The sequence below is a fragment of the Grammomys surdaster genome, unplaced genomic scaffold (assembly GCF_004785775.1).
Source record: "Grammomys surdaster isolate TR1022 unplaced genomic scaffold, NIH_TR_1.0 184, whole genome shotgun sequence".
In the NCBI taxonomy this organism is placed as follows: Eukaryota; Metazoa; Chordata; class Mammalia; order Rodentia; family Muridae; genus Grammomys; species Grammomys surdaster.
Genome location: NW_021604629.1, coordinates 2,792,331 through 2,813,587, shown reverse-complemented (window position 1 = coordinate 2,813,587; position 21,257 = coordinate 2,792,331). Strand labels below are relative to the sequence as shown.

General features: G+C 45.2%; 2 protein-coding genes across 5 annotated transcripts; one reads left to right on the top strand and one right to left on the bottom strand.

The window, feature by feature from the left end:
• Window positions 1–255: 255 nt before the first annotated feature.
• Window positions 256–10,464, top strand: CUNH11orf16 (chromosome unknown C11orf16 homolog). The gene is made up of 6 exons (XM_028768032.1): window positions 256–296; window positions 795–979; window positions 2,607–2,763; window positions 5,028–5,262; window positions 6,534–6,603; window positions 10,434–10,464. The coding sequence occupies exons 2-6, from the start codon at window positions 813–815 to the stop codon at window positions 10,462–10,464; spliced, it is 660 nt and encodes a 219-aa protein (XP_028623865.1). The 5' UTR covers window positions 256–296; window positions 795–812.
• A 323-nt stretch (window positions 10,465–10,787) lies between these two features.
• Window positions 10,788–19,137, bottom strand: Akip1 (A-kinase interacting protein 1). 4 transcript variants are annotated; one of them, XM_028768056.1, is made up of 7 exons: window positions 19,039–19,135; window positions 18,639–18,863; window positions 18,434–18,478; window positions 17,772–17,852; window positions 15,437–15,550; window positions 13,952–14,032; window positions 10,788–11,223 (listed from the first exon to the last, which is right to left on the bottom strand). In XM_028768056.1, exons 2-7 carry the CDS (start codon window positions 18,855–18,857, stop codon window positions 11,080–11,082), a joined length of 684 nt encoding a protein of 227 aa, XP_028623889.1. In that variant the 5' UTR covers window positions 18,858–18,863; window positions 19,039–19,135; the 3' UTR covers window positions 10,788–11,079. The 4 variants fall into 4 exon arrangements, with proteins under 4 accessions (XP_028623889.1, XP_028623888.1, XP_028623891.1 ...); XM_028768055.1 differs by having other exon boundaries at window positions 19,003–19,097; XM_028768058.1 differs by lacking the exon at window positions 18,434–18,478 and having other exon boundaries at window positions 19,039–19,137.
• Between the last annotated feature and the right edge of the window lie 2,120 nt (window positions 19,138–21,257).

Genomic DNA, 21,257 nt, shown 5'->3' with positions numbered 1-21,257 from the left:
AGCATGCTCTCACAGGACTCCCCTAGAATCCCTGGAGATAAAGGGAGAATACAAAGTTTGCCCTTATTTCTCCACCTTACCCACAACACCAAGTTTCCTGATGTTTCCGGTCACCCTGTGCACATGCTCAGTACCTTCCTGAGCCCTGTTGTAGCCTGCTGGGTCACATCCATAGCGACTTGCTTGGCAACCTGCCTGGCAACCAAGAGTTGTTGGACCAAGGCCATGAGCTCCGACTGTCAGATGAGACAGAGACTGGGACAAGGCTGAGGTCTAGGCCAGATTTGCACTTTTAGGTAAGTCCCTTTGGGATTTGACCTGTGGCTTTGAGCAGGGGAAGACCCTAACAAGTCTTAGGTGGCAGCTGCTACCTCTGAAGAAGTCCATAAATGGCATGGTTCTGAGACCTGTAGGTGACCAGATTAGGAGGGGAGTTGGTGGCTTCTGCTGGGGGTCAGTTGGTCAGGGCAGGGTGTGTAAAAGAATGGGCATGCTCCACGGAGTTCCAGCCACTGGGGAGGAGGTAGGAGGTAAAACCAACTGGAGCTGAGCCGCCAGGTGGTTCCCGTGGCTCATCTTTGGAGAGGTAACAGACATTGAGGGCGCAGCTTCTGAAGGAGGATTAAAGGGGGCTTTCTCTAAGATCCTAGCTTAAGTTCTTCAGCCCTCCCTAGTTCCCCAGGGGCATTCTGAGATAAGTACTCCAAAGGGGAAACTCTGGATGTGTGTGGGAACCCTGGAGTGTGTCCTCTGTTGGACTGAGGCTACAGCTGTGATGCCTGTGTCTGCTCTAGGTGGGCACTCTGAAGGCCATGCAGCCCTCTGCCAGGCCTGGCCTGCCTCTGCCCAAATACTGCAGTGTGGCCACAACTGTGAAAGCCCCTGAACTGCATGGTGCTGTGCCACCCTGGAACCAGTCCTTCACCTGTCCCTTTGCCACACAAGCACCCTGGCTGGCCACATGCTGCACATTCACCAGGTACCAGCCTCTGTCCCTCGTCCTTCCTTTCTCCTCTTTTCCTGGTCCTAATAGCACTAAATGCCTGGGATTTCCCAGAACAGCATCTTCAGTCAGCTCTCTAAAGTGTGACTAGGAGGGGACAAAAGAACTTCAGCCTGTAGCAATTTCTAGGAACCAGACTGCCTGGAATAGGGGCACACCAGTCCATAAACTTAATTTTTTTATTTAAGTTTATGGGTGTTTCGCCTGCATTAAGTCGTTGCACTAAAAAAAAAAAAAAAAACAAAAAAAAACAAAAAACAAAAACAAACAAACAAAAAAAAGTCGTTGCACTACATGCATGCAGTACCTGAAGAGGCCACAAGAGGGAAGTAGATCTGCTAGAACTAGAGTTACAGACAGAAGATTGTTAGCAGCCACGCGGGTACTGGGAACTAAATCTTGGTCCTCTGCTAGAACAAGTGCTCTTAACCACTGACCCATCTCTCCAATACGTTGCTCAAGGTCTTATTTATTTGTTTGGATCGCCTTGCTCAAGGCCAAGTTAAATATCTTTATATTCAGGTTTTTGTACAGAACAGCGTTTTCAAAAACCCAGACCCTCTTGGGCTGGAGAGATTACTCTGCAGTTAACAGTGCATACTGCTGTCCCAGATGACCTGGCTTCAGTTCTTAGCATCCATATCAAGTGGTTCACAAATGCCTGTAACTCTAGCTCCAGCAAATCTAAATACATACACTCCAAAAAGCAACAATAAATATTTGAATTTAAAAAAAAAAAAAAAAGCTGGGCTGTGGTGGCACATACCATTAGTCCCTGCACTTTAACTCTGACAGAAGTAGGCAATTCTTTGAGTTTGATGCCAGCCTTGTCTACACAACGAGTTCTAGGATAGCTGAACTGAACCAAACAGAACCAAACCAAACCAAACCAAACTGAACCGAACCACACCACACCACACCACACCACACCACACCACACCACACCACACCACACCACACCACAAAGGTCTGATTTCTAATTCTGCTACTGCCCCAGGCCAGAGAGCCCTGTCACTGGATCCCCAGAAATGGCCTCGCCTTCCACTACTTCTCAGCCCCTTCATGACCTCCTCTGCGCGTCCATACCCATCAGACCCCTTGAGCCAAGTTCCTTACAGTTTGGTTCCCTGGTCCCTTTGTTAACCTCATCCCAGCATCCCATAATGTCCCAGCTCCTCTTTCAAGCGTTAACAGGAGTATACCATCTGATTTCATTTTTGTCACTGTGAAACAATGTCCAGTCTCAAAACTTCCTTCTATGGCCTTCAGTTTCTGCTAACTCCAGAAGTCAAAGCTTGCCACATTCTCCCTCTCACACCCTTACCATCCTCACGTGGTGAGTCTCCTCAGATCTGCTCCAGAGGCGTGGTTCTTACTGTCTTTATCTTATTTTACACTCGTGTATTTATCCAGGTGAGGACACACACTATAGCTCACACAGTGGTCAGAGGACAACCCACAGGAGTCAGGTTCTCCTTCCATAATGTGGAATCTGGGGATTGAACTCAGACCATCAGGCTTGGTGGCCAGCACATTTACCCTCTGAGCCATTCTATGGTCCCTTGGTTTTGTGTTCACCCCTGATCTCCTTTGCTTTTCCCAGGTGTGCCTCCTGTTGTCCATGCTTTTACACTGTTAATAGGCCATGGACTGGGCTCAGCTGGCTGGGAAGAGTTGGAGATGCTGCTGGCTCCTGGGTCCTGGCCAGAAAGGAACCGGATGGCTTTTATTATCTGGCTCAGATAAAGGCTGCTCCGGAGGCAAGTCCTTCTCCCCATCAGCTCACCACACACTCCTCTGATGGGCTTGTTGCACCTGATGTGTCTTATCTGTGTACGTTCAGAAGTCTGGTTTTGGAGCTAAGTTGCTACAGCTATGTGGCGAAGTGCCACACAAAATGAATGGCTTCAATGACAGAAACCTATTCTCTCCCATTTCTTGGGGCCATAAGTCAGGTGTTTCAAGGTGGGTTCTTTCTAAAGGCTACAAGGAAGAGTCTGTTTCCAGCCAAGTCATGTAATTTTCAGTATTTGCTCAAAATCTTGGGGGTTTCCTTAGTTTGCAGAAGTATCACCCTGGTCTCTGCCTTCAACTTAGCATGGCTTTGCCTCTGGATATTACTCTATTCAAATTTCCTCCTTTTCTCAAATATTTTTATTTATGAGTCACTGTGTACTTATATGTGCATAGGCCAGAAGAAGGTATTGGATCTCCTGAAGCTGGACCTACAGGTGATTGTGAGCTGCTGTGGGTGCTGGGATCTGAACCCGAGTCCTCTACAAGAGCAGTGAGTGTGCTTAACCACTGAGCCATCCCTCCAGCCCCTTAAATTTCCTCTTGGCATAAAGACATCAGTCAGATTAAGGGCCTGCCATGCCCACTGATCTTAACTAATTATACCTGCAATGGCCTGATTCCTAAAAAGAGATCACAGGCTGAGGTACTGGGACCAAGTTGAATATATTAACCTGCAGAAGCAGAAACACAATTCATCTCTTAACAGCAAGAAAAATATACATTTGTTGTTCAGGGAGATCCGGTGTGTTGAATTATGGACCTGAGCCTCAGAGGAAGAATGAGGATGTACTTCCCATATGTGAGCACATTTGCTCTCACACATAAAATTTTGTTCCTGAAATGCCAGGAGCCAGGCCTAGGCTCTACTTCAGTGGCAACTTACTTCTTTTGGACTTCTCTTTCTAAAATCAGTTTTATTTTAATTTTATGTGAGTATTTTGTCTGCGTGAGTGTAAGTGTACCATGTGCATGTAATGCCAACAGAGGCCAGAAGAGGTCATCAAATCCCTCCTTAACAGGAGAGAGAGCAAGGAATCAAACCTGGGATCTGCGAGAGTAGCAAGTGTTCTTAGAACATGCTTGCTTTATGCAGTGCTGGGGATGGAACCCAGGGTCTTGCACATACTAGGTATGCTCTCTGCTATGTCCCCAGTTCCAGTACTTTTTTTTTTAGGAGTCGGACTTTGTGAATATGGTTTCATGTGTGTGTGTGCTTATGTGTGTATATGTTCGATGACATGGGTGGGACAACTTGGGGAATCAGTTCTCCCAGTTGTGGGTCCTAGGAATCAAACTCAGGTAGTCAGGTTTGGCTGCAAGCAACTTTCCCCACATAGACATTTTGCTTGCCCCATCTTAAAAAAAAAAAGACAAACAAAACAAACAAACAAACAAACAAAAACAAACAAACAAGGTCTCAGTCTGTAGCCTCAACTGCTCTAACACTTGATACGTAGCTCAACATGCCCTGGAACCTAGTACAAACCCCAGGCTGTCTCTAAACTCAAAAGCAATTCTCCTGCCTCAACCTCCCCTGTGCTGAGATGAAAAGTATACATTACCATAGTCTATTCCTCTGTTGTATTTCAGATGCTTTTTTCTTTTTAAGATTTTATGTGTATGAGTACTTTGTGTAATGGTTTGAATGAGAATGGCCCCTATAGGCTCACATGTTTGAATGCTTGGTCCTCAGTTGGTGGAACGGTTTGGGAAAGATTTTAGAAGGTCCGGCCTTGTTGGAGGTGTCTCATGGTGGAGGTGGGGCTGTGTTTGAGGTTTCAAAAGGCAATGCATTCTCAGCTCTTTCCGACTTGTACCTGTGGACCAAGATGTAAGAAGTAGGTGACTGCTTCAGCACCATGCCTGCTTGCCTGTCTGCTGCCATGCCCCCCACCATGACGGCCATGGGCGCTAACCCTCTGAAACTAAGCCCCAAATAAATCCTTTCTATAACTTGCCTTGGTCATAGTATTTTATCAAAGCATTATAAAAGTATCTAAGACAGCCTGCATGTAGGTATGTGTGTGCAGCATGCATGTGCCTGGTGGCTACAGAGGCCAGAAAAGGGTGTCAGAGACCCTGGAACTGGAATTATAGATAATATAGATTTAGAGCCTCCATTGTGAGTGCTGGGAACCAAACTCCAGTCCTCTGCAAGAGCAGCCGGCGCTCTTAATTATGAAGCATCTCTCTAAGCCCTAATGTTAAATTTTATTCTATTTTCTAGCTGGAGAAGCGGGGGGCCCTGGTTGTGGAATTCGAGGCTCCCCTTGTCTCAGGCCTAAACCTGCCAGTCCAGGAGCGGAGAGTGGTATTTCCAGAGGATGTCATTCAGTTCTCACCATCTGTGCCACACTCACTGCAACTGGGCGATAAGGTGCTTGCACCCTGGGAACCAGAGCAGCAGCAGTATGGCCCGGGCACTGTTCTCCTGGGCTTGAAGAAACAAAAAGGACAAAGAGGTAAGGGAGCTGCCATGACCCTGGGGGAGGTGTGTCATGGGGTGGGGAGGGAGACGCACAGTTGGTGGTCAAAGCTCAGGGGTCTTAGAACCACAGCAAAAAGAGCCCTTCCACCATTCCTGGTGGCCTTCTCCTGCAGTGATGGCTGAGCCAGTCCTATCTTCCAGGCTATATGAAATGTTTAGTATCAGGGAGGACAGACACTGGCATGGTGGCTTATGCCTATAATGGTAGCCTAGCACTTAGAAGCTGAGCCAGGAGGATTGCTGCAAATTTGAAGGCAGACTAGGTATAGAGTAAGAGTTTTTCAAACAAAACAACCAAAAACACAAAAAACAAAACCAAAAAACAAAACAAACAACCTCCCCCCAAACAAAACCAAACACGAAAAACAAAAAGTGGGGGCAGGAGAGATGGTTCAGTAGTTAACAGCACTGGCTCTCTTTGCAAAGGCCCTAGGTTCAGTTCCCAGCACCCACATGAAAGCTCACATCCTTCTGTAACTCCAATTCCAGTGAATCCAATATCCTCTTTTGGCCTCCCTGAGCTCTATGTATGAATGTGGTATACCTACATATATCCAGGCAAAGCAGTTGTACACATAGGATAAAAATTAATAAAAATATTAGGAAACAAAGCAAGAAACAAAATAGTATAAAATAAAATCAAGGGAAACAACCTAAAATTACCACGTCTGTTGATCACCTAAACCATAGCATGAGCTAGCTGGGTGTGATGTTGTGTGTGTTTCTGTGTGTGTGTGTGTGTGTGTGTATGTGTGTGTAATCCCAGCATTCAGTAGTCTGAAGCAGGAGGATAATGAATCTGAAGTCAGCTAGGGCTACATAGTGAGACCTGTCTCAAAACTCAAACCAATAAATCAAACAAAAACATCGTTGTATGTGGTAGTGGTGGTGAAGGTATTTTAGAATCATGGAAGACTCCTCTCCCGTTATTCTCCAAGTCCTCCAGGGACTGGCAAGCCTCTTGAGCCAGCTAAATAGCACAGTTTCTGCTGAGGCTACATTTTGGTTCTGCATGAAATCTAGGCCCTCCATGTCATCTTTAGCTGAGGAAACAAGAAGGCACCAGTAAATCATCCAGAATTGATAGTCAGTGAGGTACGAGAGAGGGAGACATTCCCACAGGCTCTCTGGGCACAGTGGCAATGGCAATCCAGAAAGAAGAGAGGGTTGGAGCTGAGGCTTTGGCTCTGGGGATTCCAAAAAGCCAGGAATTAAGAAAGAAATGTCTCTCTTTTCTATTCATAGCATCTAAAGAAGAAATCACTGTTCACTTCTGGAATGGCAAGACAACTAAGGTGCCTCTAGACAGGGTCAAGTGCGTGCCCCCGACAGTCTGGAAGAAGGCTGTGGAGAGACTACAAACACCTCCCACCAGGGGCTGGCTCAGCTCTTGTCTCTGGGCATCTCACTGCTCCCAGCTGGGATCCGGCACTGGATGCACCACACACAGGCATCCTCTGAACTCGTCCTTCTTATGCCCTCCTTGTCTTTCCTGTGTCCACTGCCAGCTTCAGTGTCAGAGCAGCTGCCCTGTGGTGGGGCCTAGCTGGTGGCCTCTGGCTAGGACCTCAGAGCTCATAACCAGAAAATCCTCAGAGCCAGAGAAGCCAGAATCCACAGCTCAGCTTTTGCCCCTACAAGGTCCCAAAGAGGAGGCAGTAGCAGCGTTCAGCTACAATATGTGCTCTTTCTCCTCCTCTGAGGGAGAAAATTCAGAGAGTCTTCTGGAGATGGGACTGCCCCAGAGACAGATGGTAAGCAGGGCAGTCAACACTGACCCGATCCTTTCTGAGCCGTCTCTGCGGCAGTGCTGCCCCCACAAGCCCCAGTGGAGATACTGGAGGAGAAATGGGCCTGAGCCGCCCCCTGGAAAGCCAGGTATGTTATACCAGGGGTGTGACGCTAGCGTCCCTGGTGGGGGCTAGGGGCTGCATGGGTCTTTGAGAATCAGGTACACCCTGGTGGGCTTGGATGTAATTAATGTATAGAAAGCTAGCTATGTGTAGTCCCCCACTGTCAGATGAGGGAAATGGTAACTTCCGCATGAATAAGAAAGGACCGATTGGTTGATCTTTGTGCTCTGATCTGTAGGTCTATTTAATATCTTCCTCTTTTTTGAGACAGGGTCTCCTGTAGGGCAAGCTGCCTTTGAACTTACTAAACAGTCAAAGATGACTCTGAATTCCTGATCCTCCTACCTCTCCTCCTGAGGGCAGGGATTACAGGCATGTCAGGTTTATGTGGTTCCTAGGTAGAGAGAGCCCAGGCCATCACGAATACTAGGCAATTAATCTACCAGCATCCATAGTTATATCTTCCCTTTTCTGTCTTCACATCTGCTAAAAGGACACCGCTTCCAGGTGTTGATGAGAGTCAAGACCCGAGCAAGTGTAGAAACTGGACCTTAAATGTTGGTAATTAGGTTGTACTGTCCACATGGGCCCTTCAGTAAGAGCGGGGGAGCACCATATTTTGCTGCTCATTTTACACTTAACAGATACTGTGGCCACCCCTAGCTTCACCTTGAGCTGAGGACTATGAAGCACACCTTGGTGGGTTGAAGATGTGTTATTTTCTGCCTCATACCTGTCCTTTCTAAGTTCCTATCAGATTGCACAAAGAGCAGAAGTCTAGGTGAGCTGACAGAGCTGTATGAAGCAGGTGGACTGGAAAAGCACGGCCTGGGTTTGATGTTGGAGGCCTGTTGTCACTGGCCCACTGAGGAGGGTTTGTGGTAGGCATACTATGCTCTAAGAGTTGAGAACACCAGGGCTACAGGCTTAAGGGCCTCTAGGCACTGTGCAAACTGAGACCCACTGAAAGTCCTTATTTGAAGCCATTGGCTTGTTGCTAGAACAGCTACTTAGCCAAAAGGATTATTGAGCCTATGAACAGTTTACTCTCACCACAGAAGTAAGTCTTCAGTTCCAGGAAGTTGAGATCTTGTTTCCACTTTTTTAGGTGACTCCCCTACACCCCAGGGTTGGGGACAAGTTAGGGCAGGTCTAGTCTATTCGAGATATCTTTTTTCTTTCCTTCTTTCCTTCTTTCCTTCTTTCCTTCTTTCCTTCTTTCCTTCTTTCTTTCTTTCTTTCTTTCTTTCTTTCTTTCTTTCTTTCTTTCTTTCTTCTTTTTAAAAAAGTTGGGTTGTGGTGCCCCATGCCTTTAATCCCAGCTCTTGGGAGGCAGAGACCGGTCACCCTGAGTTCAAGGCCAGCCTGGTCTACAGAGTAAGTTCCAGGACTACAGATAAACCCTGCGCTTATTGCTCTTCCTGAGAAGCAGAGTTCTGTGCCCAGCATGCACAGGGCAGCTCACAATTATCTGCTACTCCAGCTCCAGGGGATCTGATACCCTGTTCTGGCCTCCACAGGCACTTATACACACATGGCATATACCCACACAGGTATAAACACATATACATAAATATAAATGAGTCCTTTTGTTGTTGTTTCATTTTTCAAGATATAGTTCCAGCTATTCTAGAATTCACAATGTAGAACCAGGCTGTTCTCAAATTTAAAGAACCATATATATATGTATGTTTCCTTTGGGTCCTGGGTGTTTTGTTGCATCTCAGGAAAAGATTAATTTCTGGAGCTGGCCCATAGGGCATCATTAGGAATATTCTAAATCTACATAGAGAATATTCTAGATGGATTGTGGGGAAAGAGCCATCCCCAGCTCTTTCTTCCTTTTTATACCTAGTCCTGAGAAATTCCATCCCCTGTTGTTTTTGCTGTCTCAGCAGTTTTGACAGAGTCTGGTTATGTAGCCCAGACTAACCTGCTTCTAGGATTATAGGTGGAAGCCACCATGCAGATACAGTACTGTCTGTCACAGTCAAGTGGCAAAGATGACTCATATGTATAAAGCCATGTGTGAGCCAGAGCTGGAGACAACAGCAGGTGACAGAGCTTTTTCCTTTCCAGCTTTGTGTCCTTGTAAGGAAATTATATGCTTGACTTCAAAATATAATTGATATTTAATCAGTACTGAGTACTAGTACTCCATCAGACAGTACTTGATATAAGTCTGTCAAGATCCAAAGATCCACTGGTTTGTGGGTCCTCTGCCCTCTGGACATGTCTCTATGCATTCCCTTACAAGGACACTAGCTAGAAAAAGAAAAGCTGCTACCTACTGTTGTCTCCGACACTGATCCCACTAACTGATCTTGGGTTTAGGAATATGACGTTGTCACAATAAGATACCTAGGAGCTAGCTCTGGAAGCTACCAATGTGAAACCATGGTGAACTTAACCAGAAGCTGAACACCATCAATGAGGTCAGGGCATCTGGACAACCAAAGCAAAATGTCTAGACAGGGCTCTGGAGGAACCCTTAAGTAGTTCTTTCTGGGGTCTATTCTGTTTGAGAAGGGTAAAGCTATGGCTCCTTTCCAGAAAACCACACATGCCCACTGTTTTGCCTATGTCAGAAGACATTCAGGACCCACAAAGTTCATCCCAGGCTTCCAGGAGTATATGCAAGGATCCCTAAAATGTTCCCAGCACCCAAGTCAGGCAGTTCACAAGCACCTGTGACTCCAACTCCATGGGATCAGATTCCTCCTTCTGGACTCTTGAGCCACAGGTGCAAATGGAGATGACTCATTGGTTAAGAGCATTTGTTGCTCTTGCAGAGGACCCAGGTTTGGTTCCAGCACTCATATGGCAACTTGCAACCATGTCCTGGCCACCATGGGTAACCAGGAACACAAGTGGTACACATACATTTAGGTAAAACACTCGCACACATAGAAATAATCTTAGAAAGAAAACCAGGCATTGTGGCTCATGCCTGTAAATACCAAGATTTGGGAAGCTGAGACAGGATGAAGCCAGCCTAGATGACACAGTGTGTACTAGGCCAGTCTGCTACTACACTGTGAGATTCTGTCTCATCTTTTTTTTTTGTTTGTTTGTTTGTTTTTCGAGACAGAGTCTCTCTGTGTAGTCCTGGCTGTCCTGGAACTCGCTCTGTAGACCACGCTGGTTTCAAAATCAGAAATCTGCCTGCCTCTGCCTCCCAAGTGCTGGGATCAAAGGCGTGCACCACCACCGCCCGGCCTGTCTCATCTTAAAAAGCAAAAATCTTTAAAATTACAGTCAGCATATATGAATTTAGATTTTTCTCTTACAGGAAGTTAAAGGATCATGAAATAAACACTTGAAAAGGAGTGACAAAGAGTAGTTGACAACGGAACAGGAGGGGGCTGAGTGGTGGTGGGCAGGAGTGCCTAAGAGCAATTGCTCTCCTGAGGCCTGCAGGGAAGCGGCATTCAGAAGAACCTGTTGTGAGGGGCACAGAAGCTGGTGGTCCTGCACTGGAACTCCATCAGTGGCCTATGACCTGCTTAGGATGCCTATTCGCAGAAGAGACAGGTGTGCCCATCGCTTTGGGCAAGTGCATCCCATGTGTACTGTCTTCTCATAAAGCCTACATGTGTACATAGGAAACACTGTCTTTTCTTTTTAATACCAATAAAATGAATTCTTTTTATTTCCAATCTCTCCCTTTATTACCATAATTAACACTTACTTGGAAAGCCAGCAGTAAAAGCTGTTTAGACAGCACCATTACATTATTGTTTTCAGGCACACAAGGATGGGGAACTTCTATAATTTCAGGTTAAAACGAGCTTGAAAGAGATAGACTCCAGTACAGAAAGGCTGCATTACACTACAGCCAGCATTAAAATCAAGATTGATGCATCATTATTAAGACAGTTATAGGGTGGTTTTATTCTTCTTGTTAAAGAGTGAAATGACGGTAGCGATGGTCAACATCATACGTGGAAGACCAAGTCCACACTTTGCCCCGAATCAACTGCAACCACATGCGTCTTCTTGGTTAAGGCATTGGAGCCCACAGTGACAGAATAGGTCCCTGGATAGACTTCTATGTAGAGGTCCTTAGAGTTGTTCTCAGTCTGGAAGGAAAAGAGGTAATGTGGTTTAAAGACAGATCTCAGGGCCATTTTAGCATCTCCACCAGGCTGCCTTCGTATGCCAGAAGTGGGGCAAATACACAGATAAGGGGTCCTGCTTTCAAGGCCCAGTTTGGTCACATAATAAAAAGAAAAAAACAAAACAAAAAAACTTGTTTTGGTGACTGTCTGCCTTTATGCTCATTGCCTTCTTTCTAAATCTGTGAAACTACCTACCTGATGAGCAAGCTTGTGAGAACTTTGTACAAGACAGAGTGTTATAGGAAGATGCAGAATTATAAGACCATCTCACAGCTGAGGCTGCTCATACCCTCTGGAGACAGAGGCAGTAGGATCTCTGTGAGTTTGAGGATAACCTGTTTTATATACAGAGTTCCAGGACAGCCAGAGTTACCAAAAAAAAAAAAAAAAAAAAAAAAAAAAAAGACCCTGACTTTAAAAAACATCACAAACAAAAACAAACAAACAAAAAACAAAACAAAAAAGAAGATGGCGAGGACCCTGGGTGAAGTGTAAGCGATGCTGCTTGGGTATCAGAAGAAGAAAATGGTACCTATGAATAGAGACTGGCAAGGTCTGTTGGAACAATAAGAATGACTCTTTTTAGTCATGTTTTGTTAGACTTCCTTGAGAAGAGACACTGTTTTTCTCCTAAAGCTAATAATATGAATGGATGCCTTCTGTCACTGAAGCACTTCCTTGGAAGATGGGCTTTTGATGTTGCAGAGCCCTGAAAGCTGGAGTTGGCGAGACTGTACTCAGAGCTGAACTGAGTACAAACCATCATCCAGGACTAGTTCATACCTGGCTCAGGGCAGGTGCATTGGCAGGGCGTGGCCTTTGTTCACAGGGCAAAAAAGCAAAGTCACAAACCAGGAGAGAGCGAGTAAGAGTCCAAATGCATCTGGGTTGAGCCAGCCATGGTGGTACACATTTTTAATTGCAGCACTTGGGAGAAAGGAGCAGGTGGATCTCTGTGAGTTCAAGGCTAGTCTGATCTACTCAGAGTTTCAAGCTAGCCAGGGCCTGTCTCAAAGGAAAAAAAATGCATCTGGATTGCTGTTGCTACTTCTTGTCTACTCATTGTTTAGAAGGAACCAAAGGCAGAGTTGTCATTTTTACACCAAACATGGGAGACGACTGGCTAGCAAATTTTATAGCAGGAATAAATGAAAATATTTATACTTTCATTCTACCTTACCTTGAAGACAAACTTCAGGTCAACATTTTCAAATTTTACTTTGTTCTTACCACTTCTGAAAAACTAAAGGTCTAATACCATTTAACTGATGTGAGGAAGGAAGCAATGGCACTGTTTACCAGAGATCAACCGTGAAAATACCCAGGGGCCTCAGAATCACAGCCAAGGACATGCTCTGTACATCTCCATACAGGCAGCAGTGAGCAAGTGTGCATTTGTGTGAGGAGCTGCAGAGATGGTTCACCAGTTGTGATGGTTTGTATATGCTTGGCTCAGGGAGTAGCACTATTTGGAGGTGTGGCTTTGTTGGAATAGGTGTGGCCTTGTTGGAGTAGGTGTGTCACTGTGGGAGTGGGCTTTAATATACTAGTCCTAGCTGCCTGGCAGTCTTCCACTGGCAGCCTTCAGATGAAGATGTAGAACTCTCAGCTCTCATCCCTGCCTAGATGCTGCCATGCTCCCACTTTGATGATAATGGACTGAACCTCTGAATCTGTAAGCCAGCCCCAATTAAACGTTGTCTTTACAAGACTTGCCTAGGTCATGGTGTCTGTTCACAGTAGTAAAACCCTAATTGAGATAGGATACCAGTAAAGAGTACTTGTTTGCTGCTCTTATAGAGGATGCAGGCTTGGATCCTAGAACCCAGACAGTAGCTTACAAGACCCTATAAATCCAGTTCTAGGGATCCTGACACCTTCTTCTGATCTGAGGGTGTCAAGCACGCATGTGGTACACATACACACAAGTATTCACACATACACAATAAAAAAAAATCTTATCTCTTACACTGGAACAACAGGCCAATCAGAATTATCAAAAACAGCACCAATGGAGACTCCCATGCCGGACAGCTTGCTTTTGTACTAGAAGCAGATTTCTTTAGTTGCTAATAACTCTAGAATATTCTGAATCCTGGCTAGTAACAAGCTGTATACAAACAAAAAGGGATTTATTGCAGCGATGTGTCCAAGTTCCTTTTCTCAGAATTCCAGCTCTTCCAGGTCCCAAACAAACTTGTTAGAATCTAGACCACTTACCTCTTGGCCCTGAAAGTGAAACAATTACCTATTTCTACTTTTTTTCCTTCCACAGAAACATTTCAAATGATATGGAACCTGGTATCAGCACATGTACACGTTCTGGAATCTCAGCAATGGCTGCATTTTACAAGCAGAGGTCAGGCCCTCCTGCTGCTTTAACAGATGGTGGAATTCTAGCAGGAGCCAAGGCCAGCCCAGCTGAGCCTAGGAAGAGAGCTGTGAATGCTTCACATTCTTTCCAACCACAACCATGAGCTAAGGCACCCAGAGCATCCCTCAAATCTCCAGTGAAGGAAAGGACTCCGAGAAAACAGCACTTTGTACCAAACCACAATCTTGTGGATCCTCAAGTGTAAGCCTTCCAATCTGAAGACACGATAGAGCCCACACAAACAGACCAATAAGTAATGGGTCAGCATGCTTATAGAAAGGTGGTGAAACCCAGTACACTTAGCTCTGTGCTCACAGGCCAAGATGACTCTTGAGAATGCTCTGATGTTTGGTAGATGCTTCCTGGACCAACAGATGTCTCTTCTCTGCAGTTTCTCTGTCAAGACAAATATTGATTAGGACTAAGATAAGCTTTGACCTTCAGAAAGCAAAGATATTTTCTTTTTTCTTATTAGGATTATTTTGTATGCCCTTTCTCATCTGTCACTTGTTATTAGTGATCTGTTTGGTACACTTAGAACTATTTTTAATCATGCTTTCCTTATGTAGGCTTTGGAGTCTGGCAAATTTAAGACCCATTCCCATGCCTGCTGCATATGAGCAGGGTTCTCTAAATTCACAGCCTTGGTTTCCTGGACTGTAACATGGGGCTCCTGGATGGACGGGAAGATTGAAACGCTACAGTCATGATACTCATCGGACTCTCAGCAACAGTTTCCCTTCCTGGTTCTCCAAGAAGTGTTATCAGCAGGGAACAAGGATAAGGCCTCAGAGGCAGCCCTTTTGTACATCACAGGAGAGCGTAATGACACTCTGCCACATACACACCTCACTTAATAGAGCTGAACAGAGCTCTCATAGGAGCTCGGGCCAGGGTGGAAAGGGAATTGCAGGACACAGACTCCGGAGACTCTTCACATCCCAGAGAGGAACTTAAAGGGTTCTGGAGCCTGTAATGAGCCCACTCATCTACCCATGCTTACTCCTGCCATTTTTTAAAAACCTCTCCACTCTACTACCTTGAGATGACTAGCAGGCCAGAAAAGTCAGGAGGTTAATTTAGGGATTTGAATCTGGACTTAATCAAAACCAAAAGGCTTACTTCCATTGAACAAACAAAACTTTTAGCTTTCAAATGACAATGCCTATTAAAAGATAGAGTATATGATGAAAGGCCTCTAGTTCTTTAAGAGCAGAGGACCCATGTTTGGTTCCCTGTGCTCACACTGAGTGGCTCATAACCACCGGTTAACTTCAGTTCCAGTGGACCCACCCTCTTCTTGATTTGTTGGGCACCTGCATTCGTGTGCATATACCCATACATAGACACACATGTATACATGTAGTTGAAAATAAAGTTGTTCAGGCCATCAATGTCACCTTGGATGTCCTAAAATTCTCATGTAGACCAGACTGACCTCAAGCTCAAGAGAGCCACCTGCCTCTGCTACTCTCCCACGTGCTAGGATTAAAGGTGTGCACTACCCACCTAACTCAAAAATAAAACCTTTAAGACAACCCTCTCTTGTATTCCCAGATGTATACAAAAAGATGTGGTTCTTAGCCTGCCTAAGAACTCCACAGCCCAGGAGTCCAGGTTCAACTGAAGATCCTAGAGTGCAATAAATACAACTCCTACTTCTGGGAGTTCCCTGAGGCTGTCAACTGACACGTCTGCTGGGTACAGTAATGCTGAGTCACACAGGCAGCTGAGAACACAGAATCCCACAGGGACTTCTTGAGACATGCAGGTGCTGTGTGGAATGGCAGAGCCACGTACTTGTTCTTGACTGGGCCCTGTGTCTGAGGACACGTACACTCCTGGAGGCTTCCTTCTGTGATAACGGTAGACGTGGGTTGCCCCTCCATCCTCTGGCATAGACGAGTAGTATTTCTAGAGAAGTGATGTGAAAAAACATTTAAATATTCTGGCCAAAATTTCAGACTCTCTGATACTTCCACACAGTAAGGTTAAGGAAGGAAGCATGAGAAAAAAGTAAAATTATCTGTCCTTTTCATAAGCCTAAGCCTGAGATGATGAGACAGGGAAATTGTATTTGGCATGGCTTTGCTGCCATCTGCTGCCTCTGTAGGGCAAGAACTCTGACCAACTGAATACAGGTAGGCCGGGACATGTTCTCTGTTAGGGTAAAGGTTCTCACCCTATTGTTTGCTTCAATGTCAAGTACACACACCCTTTCACTTCCTAACCTGACAGAGTCAGATCTACACTTCTGTGTTTACCTTCTAGGTTCTCAGACAAGGATGCGGGAAGAATGGAATAATTTCCTTAAGTTGAAGAAACACAGAAACCTACAAAACATAAACCTAAAAGCCACGCAGCCTTTTCCTCCAGGATTTCACACAGGGGAGTGGAAGGAAAGAGCTCTCTAGTTTAGGAATAACCCAAAAGATCAGAAAGCTACATTCTTCTTGTTTAGTTCCTTCTTCCTCTTCCAAGTTAACCTTAGATTTGCCCTGGACTATGAGTAATAAAGACATCCTAAACCTGTTTGGAACATACTGTAGGGACAGTGTCAAAGGAATGAGAAGCTGGGGAAAGGACTCAGGACATGGACCTACGACATTTTAAGGGCTGCTTTAAAATTGTGGAGCCAAACCCAGAACACTTTTCTAAATCTTCAAAAAGCCAAGAAACTCTGAAGTGCCATTCCATAACAGGACTGAAATGGAACACAGCTGAAAACCTACATGAACACTAGTTTCCTTAGCCTCAAAGACAACTATGATTCCTTTGACTTAACCATGAACCAAGTGTCTAAGTTAACCATTTTGTAGTAAAATTGAGTGTACAGACTGTCCTATAACCACCCTAGGATAAATATGAACATTAAAAATATTCTCTCAACCGTATCTCATTGGTTGAAATTCTATTCTTGGAAGCTAAAGAATGTTTGCAAAAGATAGAAGTTGGCAGTGGACGTCCATGATCTCTAGCCTCAGAAAGTGGAAGCAGGGAGATCAAGAGTTCAAGGCAAGGCTTTCTAAAGTAGCAAGTCTGAGGCCAGCCTGGGCTACTCCAGATCTTATCTCCAACAACACAGAAAGACTGGCAGTTTACAGATCTTAACATCTGAAGCCTAAAAACATAGTGAAAACAATTCTTTTTCATCCAGTTTGTACACCAATATCGCCACTCACAGTAAAACCTGGTGACTCTGAGGTCATGGTGTTGTGATAATTTACTATTCATCTCTCAGTGTAAGCCAAAGAAGTCAATAATAAAGCCTGAGGCTTTAGAAATCTGAACTTTACTAAAGGCTAAAGAACACAATGAAGGAAGTTTCATGTCCAAAAGTGCATTGCTAATCTCTCACTGCTTGGTCACATGTGCTAGGTGAGGCGTAAGAGCGACCATCAGGATAGCTGAACATTACAGAACATGGTTTGATCATGGGAAGCAAGTCCTGCCACTAGGAAAACCACACACCTGTACCTGTTTCACATGGCCATCTCTACTGTTTATAAACCCATTGATATATTCTGGAATATACCAGCGGAAAACTGGAAACAAACACTGAAGGTTAAGACCTAACATACTAACATACGGGTGGTGGTGGCACAGGCCTTTAATTGGAGTACTCCGGAGGCAGAGGCAGGTAGGTCTCTGTGAGTGTGAGGCTGGCCTGGTCTACAGGGCAAGGTCCAGTATAAGGAAGGCTACACAAAGAAACCCTGTCTAGAAAAACTAAAAGACCTAACATACAGACTTGAAGGTTTTGATTCAGCACACTTTGAAAACAAAACAATTCAGGTGTGATCCTGAAGATTTTAACTTCATTTCAAAGGGAAAAGGAAACATTCTAAAATCAAATAACTGTAGAATTCAGCAAATGAGCACGACACTCCTTCACACAACTGAAAACTCAAATAAAGATGAAGAACATTTCTGGTTTGTTTATGGCTGTATCCTCAACAACAAGATTTAGGGAAAAAGTCAATGCGTGCTGGGTGAATTCTAAGTTGCATTTACCACCTGGCTTAATTAACTAATTATAATCTGCTTCTATGAAGGCCTATAGGTCATGGGATAGAGGGGTACTGATTCTTCCCAAGCACAGATTGGGGCACAGTGTTAATTCACACCAACTTACCCCACATTGACTTGAAGTATAGTCCATGAATTCAGCCATTGTTCTGAAGGAAGCACTAAGGGTTGGGCGCCTTTCTTCTCTCTGTTTTAATAAATGGCAAGTCAAAGGTGAGACCTACAAATCCCTACTGGAGAAGGGCATCGTTTGAGAAATAGCCCTTTTCATTTTTAGGAAAGCTTCTCCAAGCTGAAACTGGTAAGAATGATCTTTCTGAGAAAAAATTCTAACTTCGTAAACTAGACGTGCAATTTATCCAGAACTAAAATGATTGGTTGGCTGGCTTTACTTACTATTTAGTGGGAAAGAACTGTTATTGTTGTTTATGATTTTTGAGACAAGGTCACATGTACACTATGAAGACTTTGTACTTGATTCTTAGCCCCGATCTTCCAAGTTCTGGCACCACACTAAAAATTGTATTTATTTACTTTAGACAGGGTCTCACTAAGTAACACCTGATAGCTTGAAACTTGCTATGTAGGCCAGGCTAATCTCGAACTAAGAGATCTGTCTGCTTCTGCCTCCTGGATGCTGAGATTAATGGTGTGCACCACCACACCCGGTAAGAAATTTTATAAGTAAACGGAATACTACTATTCTTTTGTTACTCAAAAAGAATTGGGTCACACCGTGCTGGTGCACAACTCCTTTAATACTAGTACCTGAAGCGTAGACATGAGTTCAAGGCCAGCCTGGGCTATATGAGACTGTGTAAAAAAAAAAAAAATGGGTCAAAGTTTCCAAACGGCTTTTCCACTTTTTGCTGGGAAGGGTTGCATCTTTTGGATGTGGGAGGCTTCCTCCTGCCCAGTGGAGGTCGAGAGTGACTAGTGACTAGATAGTCCCCCCCCCAGCTCCCGCCCTCACCTCTCGTAGGAGGCGCTGGGAACCCGGGACCGACCATCGTTCCTGGTAGGGGCCCTGGCGGTAAAGGACCCCCACGCTGCCTCTGGATCGCTCTGGAGAATGCCAGTCCACTGCCCTCCTCTTGGCGCGCTCCAATACTTCCCTCCCCAGCCGAGCAGAGCGCTGTAGCGAGCGCCGGTCCACCCCATTCAGCGCCGCGGCCGCCAGACAGTATTCCATGTTTCCCTGGACACATACACAGACAAGTCAACCGCACCCAGGCCCGGATTCGGGCGGCAGCTTCCCCCGTGACCCCAACTCCCCTTCGCCCGCATCGCGCACTCCAAGCCGGGGCGGACTAGAAGGCAGGACCCCTGCCCCTTACACTTCCGCCTCTCAGACGCTGGGTACAGCCCCTCACCAGGCCTGCTCTTCCGGGCGCACGCGCACAGCGCACACACGGACACGCCTTCGGTGTTCCCGCTGCTCTTCTTTCGCGCCAGTTGCCAAGCTAACTGCTGCGCGCCGTGGGCGGGGCTTGGGGATGGGGCGTGCCCTGTGGTGGGCGGGGCCGGGCTGGGGGGGGGGGGGGGGGGGGGGGGGGGGGGGGCACGTGGTCCCATCCTTTAATCAGCTTCAGACGCGAAGCGGCGCTTGTTGTGCGAGGACTTTCTCGCCGCGACAGGTCAGTGTGGATCCCGTGACTTGTTGCGCTAAAAACATTTGTGAGAGTAGGTGCATGCAGCGGCTCTTTCGGTCCATACTCAGGGGTCTCGCCACTCCAAAACCACTTATGTGTGAGGCGGTGATAAGGCTAGCCGAACAACACGACCGAGGAGGAGGAGGTAGGGCTGGGAAGAGGGCGTTCTGTCAGAAGATCTCTCAGTGCTGGGGATGGAGGCCAGACATATAGGCATTGGGACTGTGGGTGTAGGGACTGGTAAGACTCCAGGGGATGGCAGGTATTTTTTGGCAGGTTGGTAGGGGATGCAGAGGAATGTGCGAGGGTGTCTCATTTCCTCCCTGCAAGCCTCCTCATCTCTCCCTTGGAAGGACAGATTCACAGTTTTGTTTGAGGTTTGTTTGTTTGTTTGTTTTTGACAGAGACTCACTGTGTAAGCCACTCACTATGTAGGCCAGGTTGGCCTTCAGTCTTGGAATCTGGACCTACCTTTCATAACTCCAAGGGGCTATGGTGAAAGCCCAGGGTCTCAGCAGGAGTGACACCCCCTGGTGAGCAGCAGGGTGTGAATGGGAAGAAAGTTTCACTTTAAGGAACATTGCTCAGTGGGGGGTGGGAATGCTCTGTCCTTAGGCAGTGTCAATGGATGGGCTTGCTGAGCCATGGATTCACCGTTTTAAGTATATAATTCAGTGAATTTTAATGAAATTTCAGAGTTGTACCAATATCATCGCAGTCTTGCTTTGGGATATTTTAATTAACTGAAATGTCTGAGAGGTGTTTTGGGAGGGAGGCTCAGGAGAAGCATTTGCCCTACAAGCCTAACTAACTACCTGAGATTCCCTGGAATCCATGCCAAAAGCCAGAATCTGTATGTGCATCTCCTAACCCTGCCCTCCAACAGTGACACTGGAGGTGAAGACAGGAAATTGGCTAGAACTCCTGGACTGGCTACCTTGAATTATGTGGTCTAGCAGTAGCAACAAGCAAGACCCTGCCATAAAGAAGGCAGAAGGTGAGAACCAACTCCTAAAAGTTCCTCTGACCTCCAAGCACTTTCTTTGGCACACATGTACCACACACACACACAGAGAGAGAGAGAGAGAGAGAGAGAGAGAGAGAGAGAGAGAGAGAGAGAGAGAGAGAGAGAATAAAGAATAGTGTAGTTTCCATTTATGATTGATTCTCACTTCTACTTCAGGACCTAGGTAACCACTATTCTGATTGCCATCTCCATAAGTTTGCCTTTTTCTGGCTACTCATATAAATAGAATCATATGGTATATGGCCCTTTTGGACTGGTCCCTTTCATTTAGATTACTTTGAGGTTTGTCTGAGTTGTAGTATATAGCAGTACGTTGTCATTCCCTTTTATGGATAAATACTATTCCATTATGTGAATATACTGTATTTTGTTTATTCATCATTTGGAATTATTTCCATCCTGGGGGGCTATTCTGATAATGCATCTAAGAACTCTAGACATTTTCATTTCTCTCGAGCGAATACTTTGAAGTGAAAAATTTGAGAGTATTATAAATTTATATTTACATTATACGAAACTGCCAAACTTTTATTCAAAGTGGCTGCACTGTTTTATATTCCCACAACTGATAGCTTTTCCTTGTCCACTCTAGCGTTTGTTGTCTTTTTATTGCAGTCATTCTCCTACTGCTGTGAGTATGAAGTAACAGCTCACTGTGGCTTCAGTTAGTGTTATTCAGTTAGTAATGACAGGTGCTGCTGTAGATTTTTTTTGTTATTTTTAGTTGACTTGTGTGTCCTTTGCTGAAATATCTGTTCAAACCTTTTGTCTGTTTTTAATATGGTTTGTATGTAGATTTTAAAAATTATTATTGAGTAATATGAGTTCAAATTCTGAATATAGGACCCTTTATTAAATGTATGGTTTATAATATTTATATTATATATTATACAAATAATATAATATATAATGT

What these genes read in the sequence shown, in the direction of transcription:
- Akip1 (XM_028768056.1), bottom strand. Translation starts at nt 18,857, where the DNA reads ATGGAATACTGTCTGGCGGCCGCGGCGCTGAATGGGGTGGACCGGCGC. An exon ending in AACTCATGTCTACGCTTCAG is followed by an intron (nt 17,853 to 18,433) that starts GTACTAGTATTA and finishes TTATTAAAACAG; the next exon opens with AGAGAAGAAAGGCGCCCAAC. An exon ending in CAGGGCCCAGTCAAGAACAA is followed by an intron (nt 14,033 to 15,436) that starts GTACGTGGCTCT and finishes TTGTCTTGACAG; the next exon opens with AGAAACTGCAGAGAAGAGAC.
- CUNH11orf16 (XM_028768032.1), top strand. Translation starts at nt 813, where the DNA reads ATGCAGCCCTCTGCCAGGCCTGGCCTGCCTCTGCCCAAATACTGCAGT. An exon ending in AGATAAAGGCTGCTCCGGAG is followed by an intron (nt 2,764 to 5,027) that starts GCAAGTCCTTCT and finishes TCTATTTTCTAG; the next exon opens with CTGGAGAAGCGGGGGGCCCT. An exon ending in GTGCCTCTAGACAGGGTCAA is followed by an intron (nt 6,604 to 10,433) that starts GTGCGTGCCCCC and finishes TTTCTCTTACAG; the next exon opens with GAAGTTAAAGGATCATGAAA.